The sequence below is a fragment of the Lutra lutra genome, chromosome 16 (genome assembly GCF_902655055.1).
Source record: "Lutra lutra chromosome 16, mLutLut1.2, whole genome shotgun sequence".
In the NCBI taxonomy this organism is placed as follows: Eukaryota; Metazoa; Chordata; class Mammalia; order Carnivora; family Mustelidae; genus Lutra; species Lutra lutra.
Genome location: NC_062293.1, coordinates 55,218,356 through 55,239,274, shown reverse-complemented (window position 1 = coordinate 55,239,274; position 20,919 = coordinate 55,218,356). Strand labels below are relative to the sequence as shown.

Sequence of the window (20,919 nt, the reverse complement as noted above, 5' to 3'; positions counted from 1 at the left end):
GTTTTTCAGTACCTGGTGTTTCTCCATTTATTGAGGTCATTTTGCTGTCAGTAGTGTTTTGTAGTTTTCAGTGTAGGATCTCTTGAACTTTTAAATTTATTCCTAAGGAATGCATGTTTCCTGATGCCATTATTTTAAATGGAATTTAAAAATGTATTTTCCAGTATTTTTCTTTTTTTTTTAAAGATTTTATTTTTTAGATTTTTTAAAGACTTATTGTGGGTTTTTTTTTTTTTTTGGACAGAGAGAGATCACAAGTAGGCAGAGAGGTAGACAGAGAGAGGGGGAAGCAGGCTCCCCGCCAAGCAGAAAGCCCAACGCGGGGTTTGATCCCGGGACCCCAAAACCATGACCTGAGCCAAAGGCAGCGACTCAACCCACTGAGCCACGCAGGCACCTCTTATTTTCTTTTCTTAAAAAAGAGTTTATTTATTTGAGAAAAAAAGCATGTGGGAGAAGGAGCAGAGGGAAAAAGACAAGCAGACTCCACACTGAGGACAGAGCCTGACTCAAGGCTCGATCCCAGGACCCCAAGATCATGACCTGAGCTGAGATCAAGAGTCAGATGCTTACCTGCCTGAACCACCCAGGGGCCCCTTCCAGTGTTTTTTCTTGTTCTAGGTAAAGACAGATGATTTGCATATTTTGTCATTGTGCCCTGGGTCCTTGCTAGTTTCACTTTAGTTTTAGTAGGGATTTTCTGTGTAAACAGTTGCAGAAGTTCAGGTGTCTGTGATCCAAATAGTGTTTTTTTTTGTTTGTTTTTTCTTCATCTTTTTATATTGGCTAGGACCTCTAATACAATGCTGAATAGAAGTTGTACCTCGGGGGTGTGTGGGTGGCTCAGTTGGTGAAGCATCTGTCTTCTGCTTACGTCATGATCTCAGGGTCCTGGGATCGAGTTCCGCATCAGGCTCCCTGCTCAGTTGAGGGGTGGTCACCTTCTCCTTCTCTCTCTGCCTGGAGGTCCCCCTGCTTGTGCTCTCTCTCTGTCAAATAAATAAATAAAATCTTTAAAAAAGTAAAGAAGTTGTACCTTATTCCATATTTAATAAGGGAGTGTTCTGGATTTCAGAGGTAAGTATGATGTTAGCTATAAGTGATTTTTGGATGCCCTTTGTGAAATGAAGTTTCCTTCTTTTCTCTTAGTGTTCTAAGAACTGAATTTTGAATTTTGTCAGATGCCTACATTTATTGAGATGAAGATATGATATTTCTTCATTTTTCTGAAAATATGGTGCATCAGATTGCTTTTGAAGTTTTAAGTCAGTATTGTATTCCTGAGATAAACACAACTTGGTCCCGATTTTTACCTCTTCACATGTTGTCAATTAGATTTTCTCATTATTTTTGTTAACAGTTTTTGTGTCTGTGTTTATGAGGGTTATGAATTGTGTTGTGATGTCTTTATTAGGTTTCCGTAAGTGATTATATTGGCCTCATAAAACATTTTCGAAAGACATTTGTGTAAGACTGGTGTTATTACTCCCTTGCGTGGTTGAAAGAGTTTACCAGAACCCATCTGGATTTCAACTTTTCTTCATGGGAAGATTTTTAGTAATAAATTCATTGCAAAAGTAGGTTTTGTTTTGTTTTTTAAAGATTTTATGTATTTATTTGACAGAGATCACAAGTAGGCAGAGAGGCAGGCAGAGATAGAGGGGAGAACAGGCTCCCCACTGAGCACAGAGCCCAATGCGGGGCTTGATTCCAGGACCCTGGGGTCATGACCTGAGCCAAAGGCAGAGGCTTTAACCCACTGAGCCACGCAGGTGCCCCGAAAAAGTAGTTTTAAGTCTATTTAGATTTCTGTATTCTTTTTGATAGGTTTCATTTTAAAAATAATATGTCCATTTCCTCAGTTTCTGGAAGAGCAGTAGTTATTTCCCCTCTTTTGTTCTGATTTTAGTCATCTGATTGTCTTTCCTTTTTACTCAGTGTAGCTGAAAGTTTGTCAGTTTTATTGAGCCTTCCAGAGAATCCTTTTGGGTTTTGTTGTCTTTTCTCTTTGGTTTTTTGTTTGTTTGTTTGTTTGTTTTTCTCTATTTTACTTGTTCTTCTGTTTCTAATTCCTTAAAGTTTTAAAGTGAGGTGTTGATTGCCATCTGTCTTGTCTTCTAGTATTTGCATTCAGCACTATGAATTTCTCCCTGAATACTACTTTTGATGCATTTCCCAACATCTGATAAGTTCTACTTCATTTTCATTTAGTGCAAAGTTTGTTTTTGTTGTTTTTACCTGAGGCTTTCTCTGTGATCCGTTTATTGCTTAATTTCCAAATACTTGGGGATTTCCCAGGTAACTCTCTCTTGATGATTTCTATTTTAGTGACTTTGTGACACACTTTGCATGATTTCTCTTTTTTAAAAATAAGGTGTGTTGTGTGTCCCAGAACATGGTCCATATCAGTGGATGTTCCATGACAGCCTGAGAAAAATATGTAACCTGCTATTGTTGGATAGAGTATTTTCTTCTCTTGGTTGACTATCTGGGATTTCTGGGTACCTTATATCTTATCTTAAATACACATTTTTACAGCTAAAAACTAAGTAGCTTCCAGTGAATATTTATTTATGCAGCCACAGTACTCATGTTCAAAACAAAAATGTGTAAAATAGGTCTCCAAATAAGTTGTTGCTGACAGGCAGGATTTATAACACAGTCCACTCTTGCACTTCTGCACATTTCTTTCAATAGCAGTGACTCTCAGCCTTGGGTAAGGACCATTGCCAGCTCTGTGCTCCTAGTTCTCTACCTCCTTCTCCGTCCCTGATGCACTGTGTAAATAATGGTCCCTTATTTCAAGGAAATGTAAAGAATGCTCCCTTCATGGAAACTACTAAAGATGATTTTTGCTGTTTGGATGATAGGATAATATATTTTGTCAGTGCCTTAATTTGGTTAAAAATGACTAATAGATGTCTTTAAAGATATGCATAGTGATGGCTTTAGCTTTATGATGAAGAATGGGTGGAGTAATTGTAATGAAATTAGCTCATGTTTGCTATATCTCAGATATATTGTGGTGTGGCCTTATTCAGTGAAACAGAGAAGACTTAGTCTTTTTTTTTGTTGTTTTTCCTGTTTTTGCTTTTTTGTTTGTTTTTACTAATCTGACCCTGTAATTCTTTATTTTTTTTCACTTTTCCACTTTTCTTCCTTTTTTCTTTGTTCTCAGCTTCCGGTTTGTAAATGCTGGTGAGTCCTTGGGGTTAAAAATTAGAAGAGTTGCTTTGTGTTCCCTTTATGGAGGTGGTAATGGGTTGGGTGTTATTGTTGTTGGTTTTCATTATGATGATGGCTTCCTGTTACTCCCAGTCTGACCCTACACGTGGATTCTTCTAGGAGTATGCTGGCATTTCAGCCCCCTACCCAGCTGTTGCTTCCATCATGTTCCTTGAGAATATGCATAATTAATGACCATGACTTCTCTTTCTGTTCCAGCCTGAAAGAATAGACCCGAGTGCGTCACGACAAGGATATGACGTCCGCTCTGATGTCTGGAGTTTGGGGATCACATTGGTACGTTCATCACAGTACTGTAGCAGGAAATTCAGAATGGAAAGAAAATTTTATCAGCCTTCCACCCCTCCTGAGAACTGCTTTTTTTTTTCTCTTCTAGTCTTTGACTTTACTTACCTATTTTTTCCTCTATAGTTATAATCGCAGGGACTCTGTCTTCTAGTTTTGGGGAAAAAGTCTGTGTTTTTAAATTTTTTTATAAACATATTATGTATTTTTAGCCCCAGGGGTACAGGTCTGTGAATCGCCAGGTTTACACACTTCACAGCACTCACCACAGCACAGCCCCCCCCACCCCCATAATGTCCATAACCCCACCACCCTCTCCTGACCCCCCTCCCCCCAGCAACCCTCAGTTCTGTGAAGATTAAGAGTCTCTTACGGTTTGTCTCCCTCCCGATTCCATCTTGTTTCATTTATTCTTTTCCTACTCCCAAGCCCCCCACGTTGCATCTCCACTTCCTCATATCAGGGAGATAATATGATAGTTGTCTTTCTCCGATTGAAAAGTCTGTGTTTTACTTTGAAAATCAAACCAGAGTTGACGGTTTCCCTCAAGGTTTTTTGCGGTGCCTCTGCACCCTCCGTTGTGCTTCTGGATCTCTTGGCAGAGGTACTAGGAGTCACACCTGCATCAGGAAGAGGGATGGGGAGGGTGGCTCCTCCCACCTCAGGCAAGAGCAGGGTGTCCGGTAATACTCCCTACAGGGTGTGTGTTAGGCAGACATGTTTACGTGTACGAACATTGTTTCTACTTGGAATCTTCTGTTCACTGAATAGAAAAGTCACAGATGGTGAGCAGAAAGTAATTCATTTCTGGAGGAATACCAACTACCTAGGTGAGAACTCTAATAAAAGTTCTACCTTAAAACAGCGCTGAGAAGGAAGAGTGAGAAAGCTACTTAATTTGCAACTAAGTGCAATGAAATAAACTTTTTTTTAAAAAAGATTTTATTTATTTGACACAGAGAGAGAGGCCACAAGTAGGCAGAGAGGGAGGCAGAGAGAGAGGGGGAAGCAGGCTCCCCACTGAGCAGAGAGCCTGATGTGGGGCTCGATCCCAGGACCCTGAGATCATGACCTGAACCGAAGGCAGAGGGTTAACCCATGGAGCCACCCAGGCACCTGAAATAAACTCTTCTTTCTCACCTATGACTGTACTAAAATTTTCCTTCTGTCTTAGAAGTATCTGTATTTGCTTATTACTTCCTTATTCCTAAATTTTGGTTTAAAACTTTAGATTTATTTTCTTGTGCTTCCTCGCATACCACGGCTTGGTGGCATTCTTCTGACTCTGAACAGCTGCTTCTACATTGTGGGATTTCCCATCACTAGATGGAGCTGTGTCCTATTTGGGAGGCAGCCTAAAGCTTCCCTTCAGTTTCCTCCCATTTTTAATAAGGTCCCATGGCCCAGAGGTAACACAGGTTCTGAGCAGAGAATTTTTTTTTTTGTAGCTTACTAAATACTCTCCATCTGTTCATTGGCATTATGTGGCCTTGAGGTCTTCCTGTAGATGACAATCACATACCCTTGTTAGCGATCCTGCTGAGTCACATTGCTGGGCATGATGAATTCTCCGTACCCACAGTTAAGGCTAGTGGCTGACCTCTGCAGAAGACTCCCATCCGGTTTCCCTTATAACGTGGTACGAGCGATACCTCGTGGAGTCTTTTCTTGTTGTGAAGCCAACTGACCAAAGGAGAGAAGTAAGCCCTTCTCTTTAGTTAGGAGAGAACATGGAACTTGGGCATCTTTTAGGTGATGCCCTGTGGTGACTGGTCCAGAGGCCTACAGCACGACCTGTAGCGTCCTGCTGAGTACCTAACTGTGTGCATATAAAGGATATCACGATTCAGAAACACTTCCGTCCAAACCAGATATGTTTAAAGGGAGTATTTACTTCAGCTTACAAAAAGAATTTTGTTTTGTGAAAAGTTTTAACAGAAACATTTCCAGTAAGTTCTTTTAGTATATCTGACTAAATTTTGTTTAAAAAGCAAGGCATTCAGTACTTAAAATTGCTTCCTAATCTATTTTCCATGTGAATAATCTTATACAAATTAAGAAATCTGTGAAATTAATTTCTAAGTTCCTAAGTCCTTCACTTTCTGTGGTGCATTTTACCTTTTCCTTCTGTTACTAACATCCGTTCTCAAGAATGAATCTGATGAAGTTATTCCTAGTGTTGTGAATAACCAATAAGGTTTACTTCATCCTAAGCATTTGTATTTATATTGGAAAGAAACCTTAGTCAGAGGCCTGAATTTCTTCATGTGTGTGGCATGCCTGCTGCTCCCCCACAGGTGTGTGTAACTGGGGACAGTGGTGAGCTGAAGGTGCCATCTTAGGGCAAAGAACTTCCCAGCCCAGCCTCCCTCTGGAGGATGCCCTTATGTTTGCATGGTAGCTTCCCTTTCACTAGCAACTAAACTAGTAATTTAATACTTGACTAAATCGACACCATCCAATAGCCCTGAACTGAAGAAGCTCTGAGATGGTGTCCTCAGATAGTGCTCTCTCTCAGATATCTTCTTGGATGAGCTTGGAGGTTTCACCCTCCCATTACCTGTCACTTGTCAGTGCACCTGACACGGGATTCATTTAGGCCATGCCACAGATTTAAACCTATTTTTTTTTTTTTTGGAAAAAGCACAATTTTTTTGTTTTATTTATCCCCAGAACAGAGTGAGAGAAAGATAAGAATACAGTCCACAAATATGTTTGACCTTTGGTGCCTTGGGACGCGGGTCTGTAAGAACCTTCAGATCTAGTTTGGTGTGGTTTAGAGATAGTGTCCCGAGTGCCCTTTTGGGTTCAGGGTTTGGGGTTGAGCCCAGACCTGATTTCTTCAGTTGTGGTAATACCTGCTTGTGGGTGAAGTTGTAATGACCACAGGACGCCTGGAAAACAGAATCTGCATGTTGCTTCATCCTCAGGTTGGGCTTTTGTTGGTTGCAAGTTCTCTTACCTTAGAAATGACTGACCACGCCCGGCATCGGGCTCTCTGCTTAGCGGGGAGCCTGCTTCCCCCTCTCTCTCTGCCTGCCTCTCTCCCTACTTGTGATCTCTGTCAAATAAATAAATCTTAAGAAAAAAAAAAAGAAATGACTGACCACTTCCATTCAGATAATGACAAATTGTGCACATTTTGCGCTAGGAAAGTTCTAGAACCAGCCTTCCAAAGTCCTTCATATAAAGGTATCAGAATCAAGGGCTGCCCTGACGCTTAGGCGGTGGCGACATTGTCTGGGTTTTCCCTTTCGGCCCCAGTCCTTGAGCTCAGTTGATCTTACAGCCTCTTGATTTCTAAATACCTCTTCCGCCTCCCCTTATAATTGCGAAAACCTCACCTCACCCTTATCTGGGTTGGATTCAAGGCTTTACAAGAGTTTTGCTTAGAGTTCAGATTTTCCACGTGGTGTTCGTGAGGAGCAGTGATAACGCGCAGCGTGCTGTGTTTCTCCCGTGTTCTTTGCAGTACGAGTTAGCCACAGGCCGGTTTCCTTACCCGAAGTGGAACAGTGTGTTCGATCAGCTCACGCAAGTCGTGAAAGGGGACCCTCCGCAGCTGAGCAACTCCGAAGAACGCGAGTTCTCCCCGAGCTTCATCAACTTCGTCAACTTGTGGTGAGTGCCCAGAGGGGCTGTGGAGAGGGCCACGGGGCTTGCTCCTCTCGGCAGCCCGGTCCCTCCGCGGGGAAGGGGCGCTTCCGGCTGTCGCTCTGCTTCCAGGTGGGGGCTCGGGTCCCACGGAAGGGTCCCACGGAAGGCTCCCGCCGGTTCGAGAACGTCGCTCTTGCGCTGCGACTGGGTACTGAGTACTGAGGGTGCTGAGTACTGAGGACTCGGTGCTGAGAAGCAGATGCGGCGGGCGGAGAAGCTGCTGCCTGCGGACGTCTAGGGCCTTGTGCCAGAAATGCCACCAGGCGACATGGGTCGTCTCCATCCAATGTGGTTCTAACAGGGAAGCTGTATGGGAATCACTCGGAAGCTTTTCCCAAGTCAGGACCCCGCCAGGTCAGACTGTGAGTGCGGCGGCAGCTGTCCGCGCTGACGTAGCGCTGGCGCAGCCTGTAACGCGTGCGCGCGCGTAGAGCCAGGCCCCGCCCTCCACTGGTGGGCCACGTGCCGGCTCTCTGCAACCTTATTCTAAGGGCAGTGTGCGCCGAGCCGTGCGTCGTTCGTCCGCCTTGTCGTAGGTGCGCGCACGCGCACGTGCATGTCCGTGTGTGGAGAACGTCGAACTCACTGTGCAGAGAGGCAGGAATACGGTCATGTTTTGTACCGCCTCAGTCTGTGTTTTAAATGAAATCTGCTTTATCGTTTCAATATTTTCAATAATTTATCCAACATGACTTAAAAAATAAGATGTGTTTATGAGCAAAAAGCATTCTTGAAAACGCTCTTTTTCTCATAATTTTTTTCTTGCCAGGACTGCTGTTTCTCGCTCCTCTCTCTGGCCCTTTTAAGACTTCCATTTCATGGTCTAGCATTGCCGTCTTTTCAAATAATTAGAAAAGATTCGAATAATTAGAAAATACGATTAGAAAATATTTCATCTTCTGTAATTCAATCCTACCTTTGCATTGGTTTTCTGGGGGAGAGGAATACCTCAAGGTTTTCTAGATAGAAGGCTATTAGGATGACTCAAGTTGGCTGTTCTTCCTTTTCAAAAACAGTCTGCTTTTACCAGTTTGCACACAAATATGCAGTTTACAGAATCGCATGTGATCATTTTATATATTCCATTCTAATAAAATAATTTAGTTGAAGTAATCTGTGTGAGTCATGGAGTAGAATTTCCAAAATGATCATCTGTGAACCTCTCACCACAGTTGATTTCTTCTTGATCCGTTGATCTCTCTACTGTTTTTGTTATATCTGTGTGTAGCACTTGTGTATTTTTTATTTCCGTGTCCCTTGGTACTAGTGCTCCCCTACAGATAACGGTTATAGACATCAACCTGAGTAGGTCTGTGGTTTCAGCTCATCCCAGATCATCCTGGGCTGTAGTCGGAAGTACATTTGTTTTTAGGACCTGCTCCTGTCAGCTCTCTGCATGTGTCCATCCTCCCTTCCACTGTCCTGGGGTGTTTTCTGTCCTCTCTGACCTGGATCATTCAGTTTCTACTGGCTTTCCTCATATTCCAGTATCCCGTTGTTCCAAACCACTCTTCTTTTTGTCAGAGTTGTATTTTTTATGATGCACGTCTGATTATGTTCCTTTTTGTTTAAGACTGTCAGAGCATGCATTTTTACCAGAGTGATATCATCACCCCAAAGGGGTCAAAAATTTGTTCCAGAGAGGCAGGAACTCTTGGATAACATAATGGTTTGCAGCCCTCTGCAGGCCTGCTATAGCATATAAACAGATACACAGTGTTTAAATTGCACAGGAAGGACAGGGCGATGGTGAAAAAAGGCCTGGGGAGCCCTGGTCCAGAGGATGCCCATGGCCCTTTAAAAAAAAAAAAAAAAAAAGGCTAAATTAACCTAGATTTCAAAACCCGTTATGATCTGGACTTGGTTTATTCCTCTAGCCACATTTCTCAGTCCTCCCCTTGAGCAGTTTTTTGGCCAAACTGAGTTTCTTCAGTTGCTAAGTTAAACGGGTAATGGAAGATACAGGAACATATTCTCATAGCCTTTGGGTAGATTAAATTTCTTCAGCAGCACACAGAAAACACGTAAGCATGAAAGAAGAGATTTTGTTAACATCTAAGAATGTCTCTTGATTAGAAGACACCACTGAATGAAATGCCAACCATGCGGTGTCCTTGCCATAGATATTGGAAAAAGGATTTTCATTCAGAATATGTGAAGAGTATAAAACACATAAATATGAAAGTGACAACCAGAAATGGCCAAATACTTGAAAAGGTGCTTAAAAAGATGGCATTCAGGTGCTCAGTAAACATAGGAAAGGGTGTTCACTCGGCATTATTAGACATCAGGGGAATGCAAGTCAAAACTACGATGAAACACCATTACGATCACCAGAAATGAACGCAGTTAAAAGACTGATGGTACCAGGGCATCTGAAGCAACTGGAAGTCCCATCCAGCACTTGCAGGCCTGTAAGTTGGCGCAGTCTCTTTGAGAAGCCGTGGCAGGATCTCCTAGAGCTGGAATACAGCCAGTGCATATGTTATGCTCCAGCAGTTCAGGTCCCAAGTATGTGCCCCACGAAGGCCCAGACAGAGGCACGCCAGAAGACATGTGTGAGATGTCCAGAACCACATGTTCATGATCACCTCCAGCTGGAAAGAAGCATCTCTATCAATAGTAGGGTCGACAGGAAGTTCTAGCATTGTTCACATGACACTACACAGCACAAGATGGGCCATTGCTACCCTTGGCAACGAGGGTGAATCTCAAATGGCATTGCATGAAAGAAGGAAGACATAAGACAGTATCTATGGTTTCATTTGTATGAAATTTAAAAAGACAAGAAGGAATAAAAGGTAATAGAGTCAGAATATTGTTCCTCTTATTTTTGTTCTACATTTAGATTGTGTTGCTTTGCTGAACATATGCTTCAGTTAGAAGTTTCCTAAAGGAATAAAAAGGAGATGAGGGCTTCAGGACCAAAGTGATGATACTAGTGCCCAGTTTACCTTCCTCCTTGCTTTCCCTCCCTATTTAAAATGTTAATAGAATTTTTAAGTCTTTACTTGTTCTGAAAAAGGGCAAAAGTTCTATGACGAGTTCTTGTGAAATTGGGAAGATGAGGCTGAATTCAGAGATGGGCTGACTGGTCTAGTTTGCTGCGTGCAGAGGGAAAACAGCACAGGCAGGATATCAGACCTGTACTGGAATTCCTCAGCATGGCACAGAGGACCCAGGAGAGCTGGCAACCTGGGGGCCAGGCCAGTAAGAAGCAGATCTTGATCTAAAAATGTCTTGAGGGAGTGTTTTCTGCAGTGGATCTCAGAAACAGCCGGGACTCTGTGGCAGTATTCACTCCTGCCTTGTACTTGGCCCAGTCTGGGGTCTTGTCCCAGTCTTGTACTGGGAGTCTGCAGTGACTCCCAGTGAGGACACTTGTGTTGGTTAGAGGCTGGGGAGTGTGGTGGAATCTGTGCCCACAGACCCAGGAGGCAGATCCATTGGCCAGGTGATGGTGCCCTTGGGATGGCCCTCTGCTCCTTCTCACAGTCACCAAGGTCTGTGACCAGGGTCAGTTCCTCGTGTTCAGTCAGCATTGGTGCCTGTGGGGCATGGAGAAAGAGAAAGGAAGATGAGAATTGTATCAGTCTGGAAAATTTGAACAAATATCCCCTTGTAAAATTTGCTACTGAAAATGTCAGGGAAAAAGCTGGGGAGAATGGACTAATTTGAATTCAGTAGAAGTTTCCAAGTAGCAGACATGGTTTCTGAATTGAAGGGGAGGCAGTGATGGTACATAGCTTAGCAGGTGTTGCAGGGTTGACCGAATCCCTGACACAGAGAACACCCTTGAGTTAATCTTGCAGAGGAAAGGATAAAAAGATGAGTGAGAGAGCTGGAGAAAAAAAATCCAGGAGATTCCACTTAACTGATAGTAGAGAATTAAAATGAAAATTATCTTGACTTGAAGAAAAACTCGAGTCCTTAAATGAAAGTACCAGACCAAATTAATGAAAAGGGAAGGAAAAAAGAAAAAAAAACCTGTCTAGGGATGTTGTAAGATACTGCTGTTGTCTCATGCATTTTAGAGATAAAGAAAACTTGGCAAGCTTCCATTTTAAACAGGCACCCATAAATGTACATACCAGCTAAGAAAGACACAAAATCAGAGCCATATCCAAAGAGCGAAGAAACAGCTGCAGAATGATGAGTGTGGACTGCAGATTATTGGAGTGGATTCGATCTTGGACAGTAATTGCACTGAATCTACTCAAATACCAGATAAACATTTCATGGTGTCTTTTTATATGTATCAGAGTTGGTACAAAACCAAGGAGTCCACAGAGTTCTAAAACTAAGTGAAATCAGAAACTACGGGAGGTAAGACATCGATGAGGGGTTAATGTCCAAATATATAAAGAACTCAACACCAAAAAACCTCAGATAATTCAGTTAAAAGTGGACAGAGGACCTTTATAGGCATTTTTCCGGAGAAGACATCCAGATGGCTAAGAAGCCCATGAAGAGATGTTCACCATCACTCATCATCAGAGAAACGCAAATCTAAACAACAACGAGATAGCACCTCCTACCTGTCAGAATGGCTAGAATTAAAAAGGCCAGAAATAACAAGTATGGGTAAGGATGTAGAGAAAAAGGAATCCTCCGTGCACTGTTGGTGAGAATGTAAATTAGAAAACAGTACAGAAGTTCCTCAAAAAATTAAACTTAGAAATACCATACAATCCAGTAGTGCTACTAATGGGTACTTAGCCAAAGAAAATGAAAACACTAATTCAAAAATAGATATGTACCTGTGTGTTTATTGCAACATTACTTACAGTAGCCAAGATATAGAAGCAATCTGTGTCCATCGTAGATGAATGCATAAAGATGTGGCGTGTGTGTGTGCAGGAGTATTACTTGGCCATAGAAAGAAGGAAATCTTGCCATTTGTTACAACATGGATGGACCTAGAGGATATTATGCTAAATGAAATAAGTGAGAGAAAGACAAATGTCATGATTCCACTTAGATGTGGATCTAAAAAGCAAAAACAAATGAGTAAACAAAAACCAGAAAGAGACCCATAAATGCTGAGAATTGATGGTTGCTGGAGGGGAGCGAGGTTGGAGAGAAGTCATATGTGTGGAAGGGAGTGGGACGTCCAGGCTTCCAGTTGCAGAAGGAAGAAGTCATGGACATGAAAGGTGCAGCACAGGACAGTGATATTGTAGCGTTGTATAGTGACATTTGGGAGCACAGTGTAATGCGTAGACTTGTCGAATCACTCTGTTGTGTACCTGAAACCAGTGTACCATTGTGTGTCAACGATACTTTGATAAGGAAAAAAAAGTGACTTAAAAAAATAAATTAGGGGAGATAAGGATTGTTAAGAGGCTGCTGATTGGAAAGACTCAGTCAGTTGGCAGAAGCAAGACAGATCCTTCAAGCTGGGACCCAAGAATTCCCAAAGATAAAGTCAAATGCAGTGTGAGTTGTTCAGGAGAAATTCCAGCACTCATGTAAGAAATGAGAATTAGTAGAAACGACTGATAGCAGGAATGCATCTGAAGACTTCAGATATGAGAATGATGAGAAACAGGAAAAAGTTTTTCATAAATTTAAAGAAAAATGGAGAAGACGCTTGGACATTTAAGCAATAAACAGAAACTTACAAAGCAGCAAACTGAATGTCCAGAAATAAAAATCATAAAGTAAAATTCGGTAGCTGGATTAAGCGGCAGATTAGGTGTAATTGAAGGGAGATCAGTAAACTGAAAAGTGGGTCTGAAGCCGCCAGCAGAACTTTTGGAGATGATGGAAATGTTTCACAGTCCTCCCCGTCAGGTCTGGTGGCCAGAACACCCAAGATGTGGCTAAGGAAATACATGTTCATATTTTATTTCATTGGGATGAATTTGACAGCCAGCTCCCTTACTAGATCCCTGGGGCTTAACTAATTGGGGTTACTGTGATTACTAATGGCAGCAGGAATTCTGAAACAGAAGATAGTGTGAGTAAAGTTGGGTTAAACGTTTCTACTCATATGGCGTCATGAGTGTCTACGTTGGCACAGCTTTTTGCTCCAGTAAATGACATGGAAAAATCGGAAACCAAAAAGTCGTGGCAGCTTTACAAAGTAAATATCAGTGCGGGTGGCAGCTGGACGGAAGGGTGTGTAAAATGCTCTGAAGTCTGCAGCTGTGGCCATGCTCTTCCCAGGTCTAGAAGCAGGCAGCGGCGTCTGGGGCATCACTTCCTGCGGGATCAGAGGTGGACAAGTGCCCTTTTGTGGACTGGGGTCTGCAGCAGCAGGGTCTGCTTAGAAGTCGGGATCTGGGGGTGAAAGACATGCTTGTGTTGGTCACTGCCTGGGCCACAGCTACGGGCTACGGAGTGGCAGGGTCATAGACAGCCAGGGGGCTGGGTCTGTATGGGACTGCACAGACCCGTGGTGGCACCATGTTCTAGGCTGGTGGCCCCGGATGTGTGAAACCGCTGTCTGTCTCTCTAGCTGCTGTTCATAGTACTTAGTTAGGCGCTTGGAGACTTGCTGAGCAGAGGTGTGGAGAAGCGTGCACACCCTGCAAACCACAGAATACATAGAGTCTAATGCTAAGAAAAGCAACTAATAGAACATGAGTTTATGGTAAACCAAGCTGAGTCTGTGGAATAGTCTAAAATACAGTTCAAGGTAAAATCAGTGTATTTAGGGTGTCCAAGGAAATGAAGAACTGAGGAAGGAGAAAAACAGCGATGAAATGAAGAGTTGGATATGAAAACTCATTAAATTTTAGAAATGAAAAAACACAGCTATCGTTACAAAGGAAAGCAGATTTGATATACTCTAGACTGGAAACAGTTGAGGATGGAATTGGGGAACTTGGCGGAATAGGGCTGAGGGGTTTCCCGGCATGACACAGATGACACTGTAGTGAAGAGTAGTCAAGAACCAGGGAGACTAGAGTGGGAACTTCTAGCATGTGTGTAGTGAAAATGATAAGATAATTCTGGAAGTGGAGAAGCAATATTGGAGACAATTGTGAAAAGCATTTGAGAAGTGATCTAGGATGTGTTCTCCGACTGAAATTAAAGTCTCTACCATGTAGGATAGACCAAGGTAAATTTATACCTAATGCATTGAAGTAGGAGTACAGAACAATGATAAGGTGTAAGTTAGCAGGAGGATAGAATGTCTGTGAGGGAGTAATTAATTAGACTGCCACCAACTCGTTATTAGCAACAGTATTTGCCAGAAAACGAGTTCTAGCTCTGGGGTATAGAGGAAACAGAATTGTTAGCCTTGTCCTGCAGTTTTAGTTTTATACTCGGGCATTCAGTATCATTCACAACACGGAGGAAATACAGATTTTTTTTTTTTTTTAAGGAATAATGTCTTTTTAGAAAAGACGAAGAGTTTAGCATTCATAGAGTGTTAGAAAAGATAGACTTGGCCAAGAAGGGACGAGAACCCAGCAGAAGGGGTTGCAGTTGGTCTCCTGGAAGGTAGAGGACAGTGTGTGGGAAGCTGGTGGGGTGGAAGAGACCTTGCGACCAGCAGCTTGCGGGGCGAAGTTAGGCTGTAGCGTGTCCTCAGTGGGGGCCTCCGCGGACCCCCGAGCAAGCTGTGCCGCTGGGTGGGCCCCCGAGCTTGGCATGACGTGAGTGAGGAGCTGCATTTCTCCACCCCTCTGTGGAGTGGTCTCTAGCTCAGGCTGCCCCAGGGGGCTCGGATGACTGTGTGCCACCAAGGTCGCCCTGAGAGGCTGGCGGCTGTGCGTTCGGGAACCCCGTGTAGCTACGGGCTGTGCCGTGCAGAAGGTGCAGGTGTAGAACACAGCACTGGCTGTAGAAATTGGGGAGCTGTGTTGCCAGCGGTAACTTTTCAAACAAAGATTTCTTTATTTGAGAGAAAGAGAGGAAGAACAAGTGGGGCAAGGGGCGGAGAGAGAAGCAGACTCCACTGAGCACAGAGCCCGACACGGGCTTGATCTCACGACCCTGAGATCGTGGCATGAACCAAAACCAAAGAGCTGGATGCTTAACAGACTGTCACCCAGGTGCCCCTGGTTACCTTTTGATAGTAAAAAAAGGTGAATAAAATAGGTTGGAGGAGAGTGGTGGCTAAGATATGGTCCAGGACAAATGCGGAAAATAGAAACAACATGAAGATGCTTCTGGTCCCGTTAAGTTAGACAAGGTAGGATTCAAGGGGAGGATATCACCAGGGCAGGGGTTCAATGTAGCAGTGCTGTCCTTAGTGAGGTGGTGATGATGCTGTCAACTTTTGGACCAGAGAACACAGATTGAGATACAGAATGCAAAAATTTTTTAAATCTGAGGATAAATTGATAAAATTTATATATAGTTTACTTCCCAGACTCTGGTTTCTCTTAGGTCGTGTCTGTGTAAATACTCGTGTGTGTATTTAGAAAGCACGTGCACACATGCACACACACGCACATTTTATACATACATATTCATATAGTTAACTGCATCGTACTCTGCCATGTGGCTGTGCCATAATTTATCCGATTTTCAGTAGTTAACCTTGTTTCCAGTTTTTCACTAATGCTTCTACACTGAACATCCTCAGAATAAATCCTTAGGCTATACTTTGTCTAATTTTTTGTTTTTTTATGTTGGGTGGGTTGTCCTCATTACTCTTACATCTGAAGGGAAAAACTGCTTGATTCTTTGTCATATTTCATTTGTGAAAAGAAAAATACTGGGGTAACTGTCTCCATTTTATTAATGTTATTTTTGTGTTATTTTAGCCTTACGAAGGATGAATCCAAAAGGCCAAAGTATAAAGAACTTCTGGTGAGTATGAGACTTTGGGAATTTTGTTTATTTTATATTCTATGTTTTGTTTTTATTTTTGTTTTTGTTTTTACTTTTGGGATTTTTAGATATTTCCTCACTGTGAATTCTGTTAGCATGCCGGTTCACTAAGCAAGTAATGGTTCTCTCCATCCTAGAGGAACAGCTTGACCTAATGAGTAATTTTAAAAAAATGTTTGAAACAGTATTTGGAAGGAGAAAATTGAAAGTTACAGTTTTCCTACCAGTTTACTAGCTGGATTCTCACAGAAATTTTTGGAAAATTTTGGCCTTGACGAGTCATAAAAATTACACTGAAGAATTGTAACACTCACTTTAAAGTAGCCGCCTTCCACCACATGGTCTAGGTATGGGTAACACACCCATAAGACTTTCTTGTGCTTCTGCCATCATGAAATGCTCTCCTGCAAATTTACGTCACACAGCAAGTTCCCGCCTCTTTGACAGTCCACCCGTCCCCCGGACTTGGGTGTCCTAAGCCATCCTGGATGTGGCATCGGTCTCGGCAGTGAAGAAAATATTGATCTAATGACGAGGGGATCTTTGAAGGAAAGACCCCAGTGTCTAGCTGTCCCGGATGTTAGGTCCAGCCTGTGGTCAGCACTAGCAAGGACTCTATAAAGATACGCAGTCCGCAAGCTCGGAGAAGCTATGAATGAAGAGTACTGACGGAGAGGGCATGTGAGGGGGGGCTTTAGTGACTCAGAATCGGGGCGAGGGGCTTTGCAGGGGACAGGGCAGAAGCCCTTAGAATGCGATCCTAGGATGCATCTGAGGCCCTGGCAGAGTCTTTTCTCTAAGATCCTTCTGCTGCACGTGGGCAGATGGGAGGGGAGGTTGAGGTCTGTGTCCCCTGTCCCAAGAGGATTGGTGACGGGATCCGTGCAGCTCTTCTTGGCTCTCAGATGGCGGCAGAGGCCCCACTCTGCTCTCTGCCTCAACAGATAGGCCCCGTGGCAGAGATTAGCTTCCCGACTTCACTGCCCGGGTGGCCCTTCCAGATCAGGCTTGCCCGCACCCGGCCCCACGTCTCCATGAAGCACCGGCCATGCTCGCCTCTCTGTGCCGGTGCCACGAAACTGTGCAGCCACACGTGGTGGGAGCCCTCAGTTCTGTGCCGCAGCACAGTCAGGAGCAGCTCGGTGTGGGCTCTGACACAGACTTTGATGTTTTTCTTTTTCTCTGTCCAATTCTCTTGCAGAAACATCCCTTTATTTTGATGTATGAAGAACGTACCGTCGAGGTCGCCTGCTATGTTTGTAAGATCCTGGATCAGATGCCAGCGACTCCCAGCTCTCCCATGTACGTCGACTGATCTCGCTGCTGTGTCAGATTTGAGGAAAAAAGGGCTGAGAGGAAGCAAGACGTAAAGAATTTTCATCCCGTATCACAGTGTTTTTACTGCTCGCCCAGACACCATGTGCAATAAGATTGGTGTTCGTTTCCATCCTGTCTGTATACTCCCGTCACCTAGAACACGCATCCCCGTGATACCTGATTGATGACAGTGTTAGTGCTGGTCAGAGAGACCGCGTCCTGTTCTTGTGTGATGAATTTACTCATGAAATGTGGAAGTCAGTACGATCAATTTGCGGAGTGTGATTAGATCACCTCTTAAATTCACTTCTAGACTCAAAACCTGAAGACGCAGCTACTGGAGTGGTGTTTTGTCGGACTTCCAGATGCCGGAAGAATGCGGTGATGGACGTACGATGTCTGAACAGAGAGACTCGGGCTTGAGTGAGGAGAGCTGGCGCAGCCCACGAGACCCACGGCCTTCCGGAGCTGGGAGACAAGGGAGGAATTTACCTTCTTCACCAAGTGCAATAGATTTACTGATTTGATATTCTGTTGCTTTACCGTCACAGTCGGTGTTCGGGGATCGATGTGCTCAGCCAAATTTCCTGTTTGAAATATCACGTTAAATTAGAATGAATTTATCTTTACCAAAAACCATGTTGCGTTCAAAGAGGTGGACACGGAAATATTGAGACGGGACAGAATGTGTTCTTTTCTCCTTTACCGGTCCTTCTGCTCTTCGTCGGGAAGACTCAGGAGTCTGCCACTTTGTCAGAGAAGGTGCTGATCCTAAGAATCTTCATTCTCAAATTCGGTGTGCTGCCAACTCGATGTTCCATCTGCTACAAACCACCCGGACTGAAACAAGAAAAACGGACTGAGGGCAAAGAGGACAGATGTTTCCATGCCGAGCACCTGACCCGGAATGACTTGTAGCAGCTCTGGGTTCCCCTCGGCCCCACTCCTGAGACTTCAGCCATCACAGCTCATGCACAGGGAGAAGCAGCTGGAAGCGATGTGCCTTGACTGATAGGTGGAGAGTGCTTGTAGGGCAGCACAAGACCCAACCTCAACCTTCTGCTCTCACTGGCCCAGATCTTCGGTTTCGGAATCCTCCTCCCTTCCCGTCTGGTCTGTTGCCGCTCTGTGACTTTTGCTTAATCCAATATTTTGCCTTTTTTTCCCGTCCTGTATTGAAAACCTTTTTCATTTCCAGGGATGTTTAGCCCCCAGTCCCTCCCACGCTGTAACGTTTAAAAGGCTGAGAAACGTAGGGCCTCGCCGATGTGGCGGGTGGTGAAGAAGCGTCTTCCGGAGACACGTTGGACCAGACGAGGGTCCCTTGCAGAAGCTCATCGCCGGTGAGAGTCTCTGGCAGATCATCGTTATTTTTTGGAATTGGAATTCTGTTGAAAAAAAAACAAACCAACCCAAACCCCCAAACCGCCCCAGAGTAGTTGTGAGGCCACTGAGGTCCGCCCCCTGATGTTCTGCTCCATCACCAGCTCATTAGCCAGGTGGCCCCCTCTGGTGTCACTGGCCTCGCTGGCCCCGAGCGTGTGGCTCCGTGTGGCAGTGAAGCGGCTCCGTGAGCAGTTCAAGCGCACGAGAGAAGGGAAGCCACGGCCGAGAGCAGGCGGTGTCCTCAGAAGCAGGTGTGGCCGGTGGTGCCGGGGGGAGCCCCCTCCCAGGGTGACCGTCCCAAACGCTGTAAAACAGTCGAGGGAAGACGGTGCTGTGTCACGTGACATCCCCGTAAATCTCCAAGTTTCAGAAATGAATTATCGCTTCGGTCCACTTCCCTAGTTTCCCCAGTTTTCCCCCACCCCAGCCTCCTAAACCTTCGACCCCCCAGTGCCCTGAAAGGAAGCGTTGCTGCGCGTCTTCCTTCAACCACACCAAGCCATCGTCCTCCGTTGCTCCCGGGGACTTGAGGAAATCTGTTGCTCTGCTGTCCACTTCCCGTCTGGCTCCGCGTAGGGTCACTTTGCCATCGGACACGTGGGGATAAAAGCAATTCTGACTGTCCAGGAGCTTCATCTGACCGTTCTCTTGTGTGGATGACCACATCAAAAGGCAATTTTAGTGTATTAATCATAGATTATTATAAACTATAAACTTAAGGGCAAGGAGTTTATTACAATGTATCTTTATTAAAACAAAAGGGTGTATAGTGTTCACAAACTGTGAAAATAGTGTAAGAACTGTACATTGTGAGCTCTGGTTATTTTTCTCTTGTACCATAGAAAAATGTATAAAAATTATCAAAAAGCTAATGTGCAGGGATATTGCCTTATTTGTCTGTACAAATGGAACTCAGTAACGTACCTGCTTCTTGGAGCTTGGGAATATTTTATCCTGTATTCTTGTTTGAACCCTCCTCTATTTAAGATATATACATGGAATCGAAGTGTTTATGTAATAGTTCTATCCTTTTGCCTGCAGGTCAGTTGTAATAAATCTAGGATATGATGATGACTTTGTAATTTGATTTCCTGAAGTCAGACCCTGAGAGGGGAAGATCAAGTAAATTCCATTAAATTATCTGTGCATTTCACGTTGGGAGAAATTCTCCTCTTCTGGAAGCGTCTACGGCTCCCTTCTTTTCCTCCTCCCCTCTTGGCGGTTGCTATAGCTCTTAGCTTGCTCATCTTGAAACCACAGGTGTATCCCTGAGGCACCTGCTTTGCTCTCTGTCCAAGCAGGTGGGATACGGTCTCTTCTTCGAGGTTGTCCCTTTGTCGGTTGCCCTCACCCGCCCTGGCTTTCTCGAGGCTAGAGGAGACGGGTACTGCTCTTCAACCTGTGACATGCTGGAGAAACACAGCCCGTAGGAGCCCAGGCTGCCTTGCCTGCTGCCTGCTTGCCAGCCCTGTGTTCTGCTCCTGGTGCTGTGGCTGCTGGCTGGTCACGAGACAGCAGCTCCAACTACAGTCCCCACTACCCAAGAGAGAGGGACAAGGAGGAGAGGAGAATTCTGGGTCAGAGACCTGTGGAGGTCAGACCCAGGAGGTTGATGGGTGGGAAGACAGATGGAGCTGAGCAAGAAGGCACAGAGGCCAGAAGCTGTGGGAGACAAGGGCTTCAAAGCTCCAGCACTGAATTTGTCTGTTAGGCTACCACCTCCCAGTTACTGACCAGCCCCTGAGTCATTGCTCACATGCAGTTTTGGCACCTTCCCCTTTTGCTATGCCTGTTTCTAACCTGATCTGAGATGCAGAACCGACCGCGGTAAGTACCCAGCGTTCTCCGAGGAATGGCTGTCAGATACCCCGACCCCCCAGCTCCATCTCAGCTACTAAGGGAAGGGATGGCCCATGGCACCCAACCACAGCTGAGCAAGACGATGTCATGAGAACTAGGTAGACTGCTTCATGCTTCATGGAACTCTGCGTGGACTGTTCCTCTCCGTTGATCCTGACTATAGCCTCCCCAAGTTGGGTGGCAGTGTCCTGTTTTAGGTACAAGAGAAGAGACAGGGTTGGGAGAAAGCAGCTTCTGACTCTGATAACAGTAGAGAGGGGAGGGGAGATTCAAATCCAAGTCCGCAACACGTACTGTAGGAAACACTCCGCACCATGGAGTCCAGTGGAATTGAGAAGTAGATGAGTCCTAGCTACAGTTGCACATCCATCCTGA

The 20,919-nt window shown here is 44.5% G+C and overlaps 1 protein-coding gene across 1 annotated transcript in view; it reads left to right on the top strand.

Annotated features, from left to right (window-relative positions):
• Window positions 1-19,837, top strand: part of MAP2K4 (mitogen-activated protein kinase kinase 4) — a 132,853-nt gene extending 113,016 nt beyond the window's left edge. Inside the window, 4 exon segments of the mRNA XM_047707040.1 lie at window positions 3,445-3,522; window positions 7,004-7,152; window positions 15,915-15,960; window positions 17,183-19,837. Coding sequence (XP_047562996.1) covers window positions 3,445-3,522; window positions 7,004-7,152; window positions 15,915-15,960; window positions 17,183-17,296 — 387 coding nt within the window. The 3' untranslated portion in view covers window positions 17,297-19,837.
• The last annotated feature ends 1,082 nt before the right edge of the window (window positions 19,838-20,919 follow it).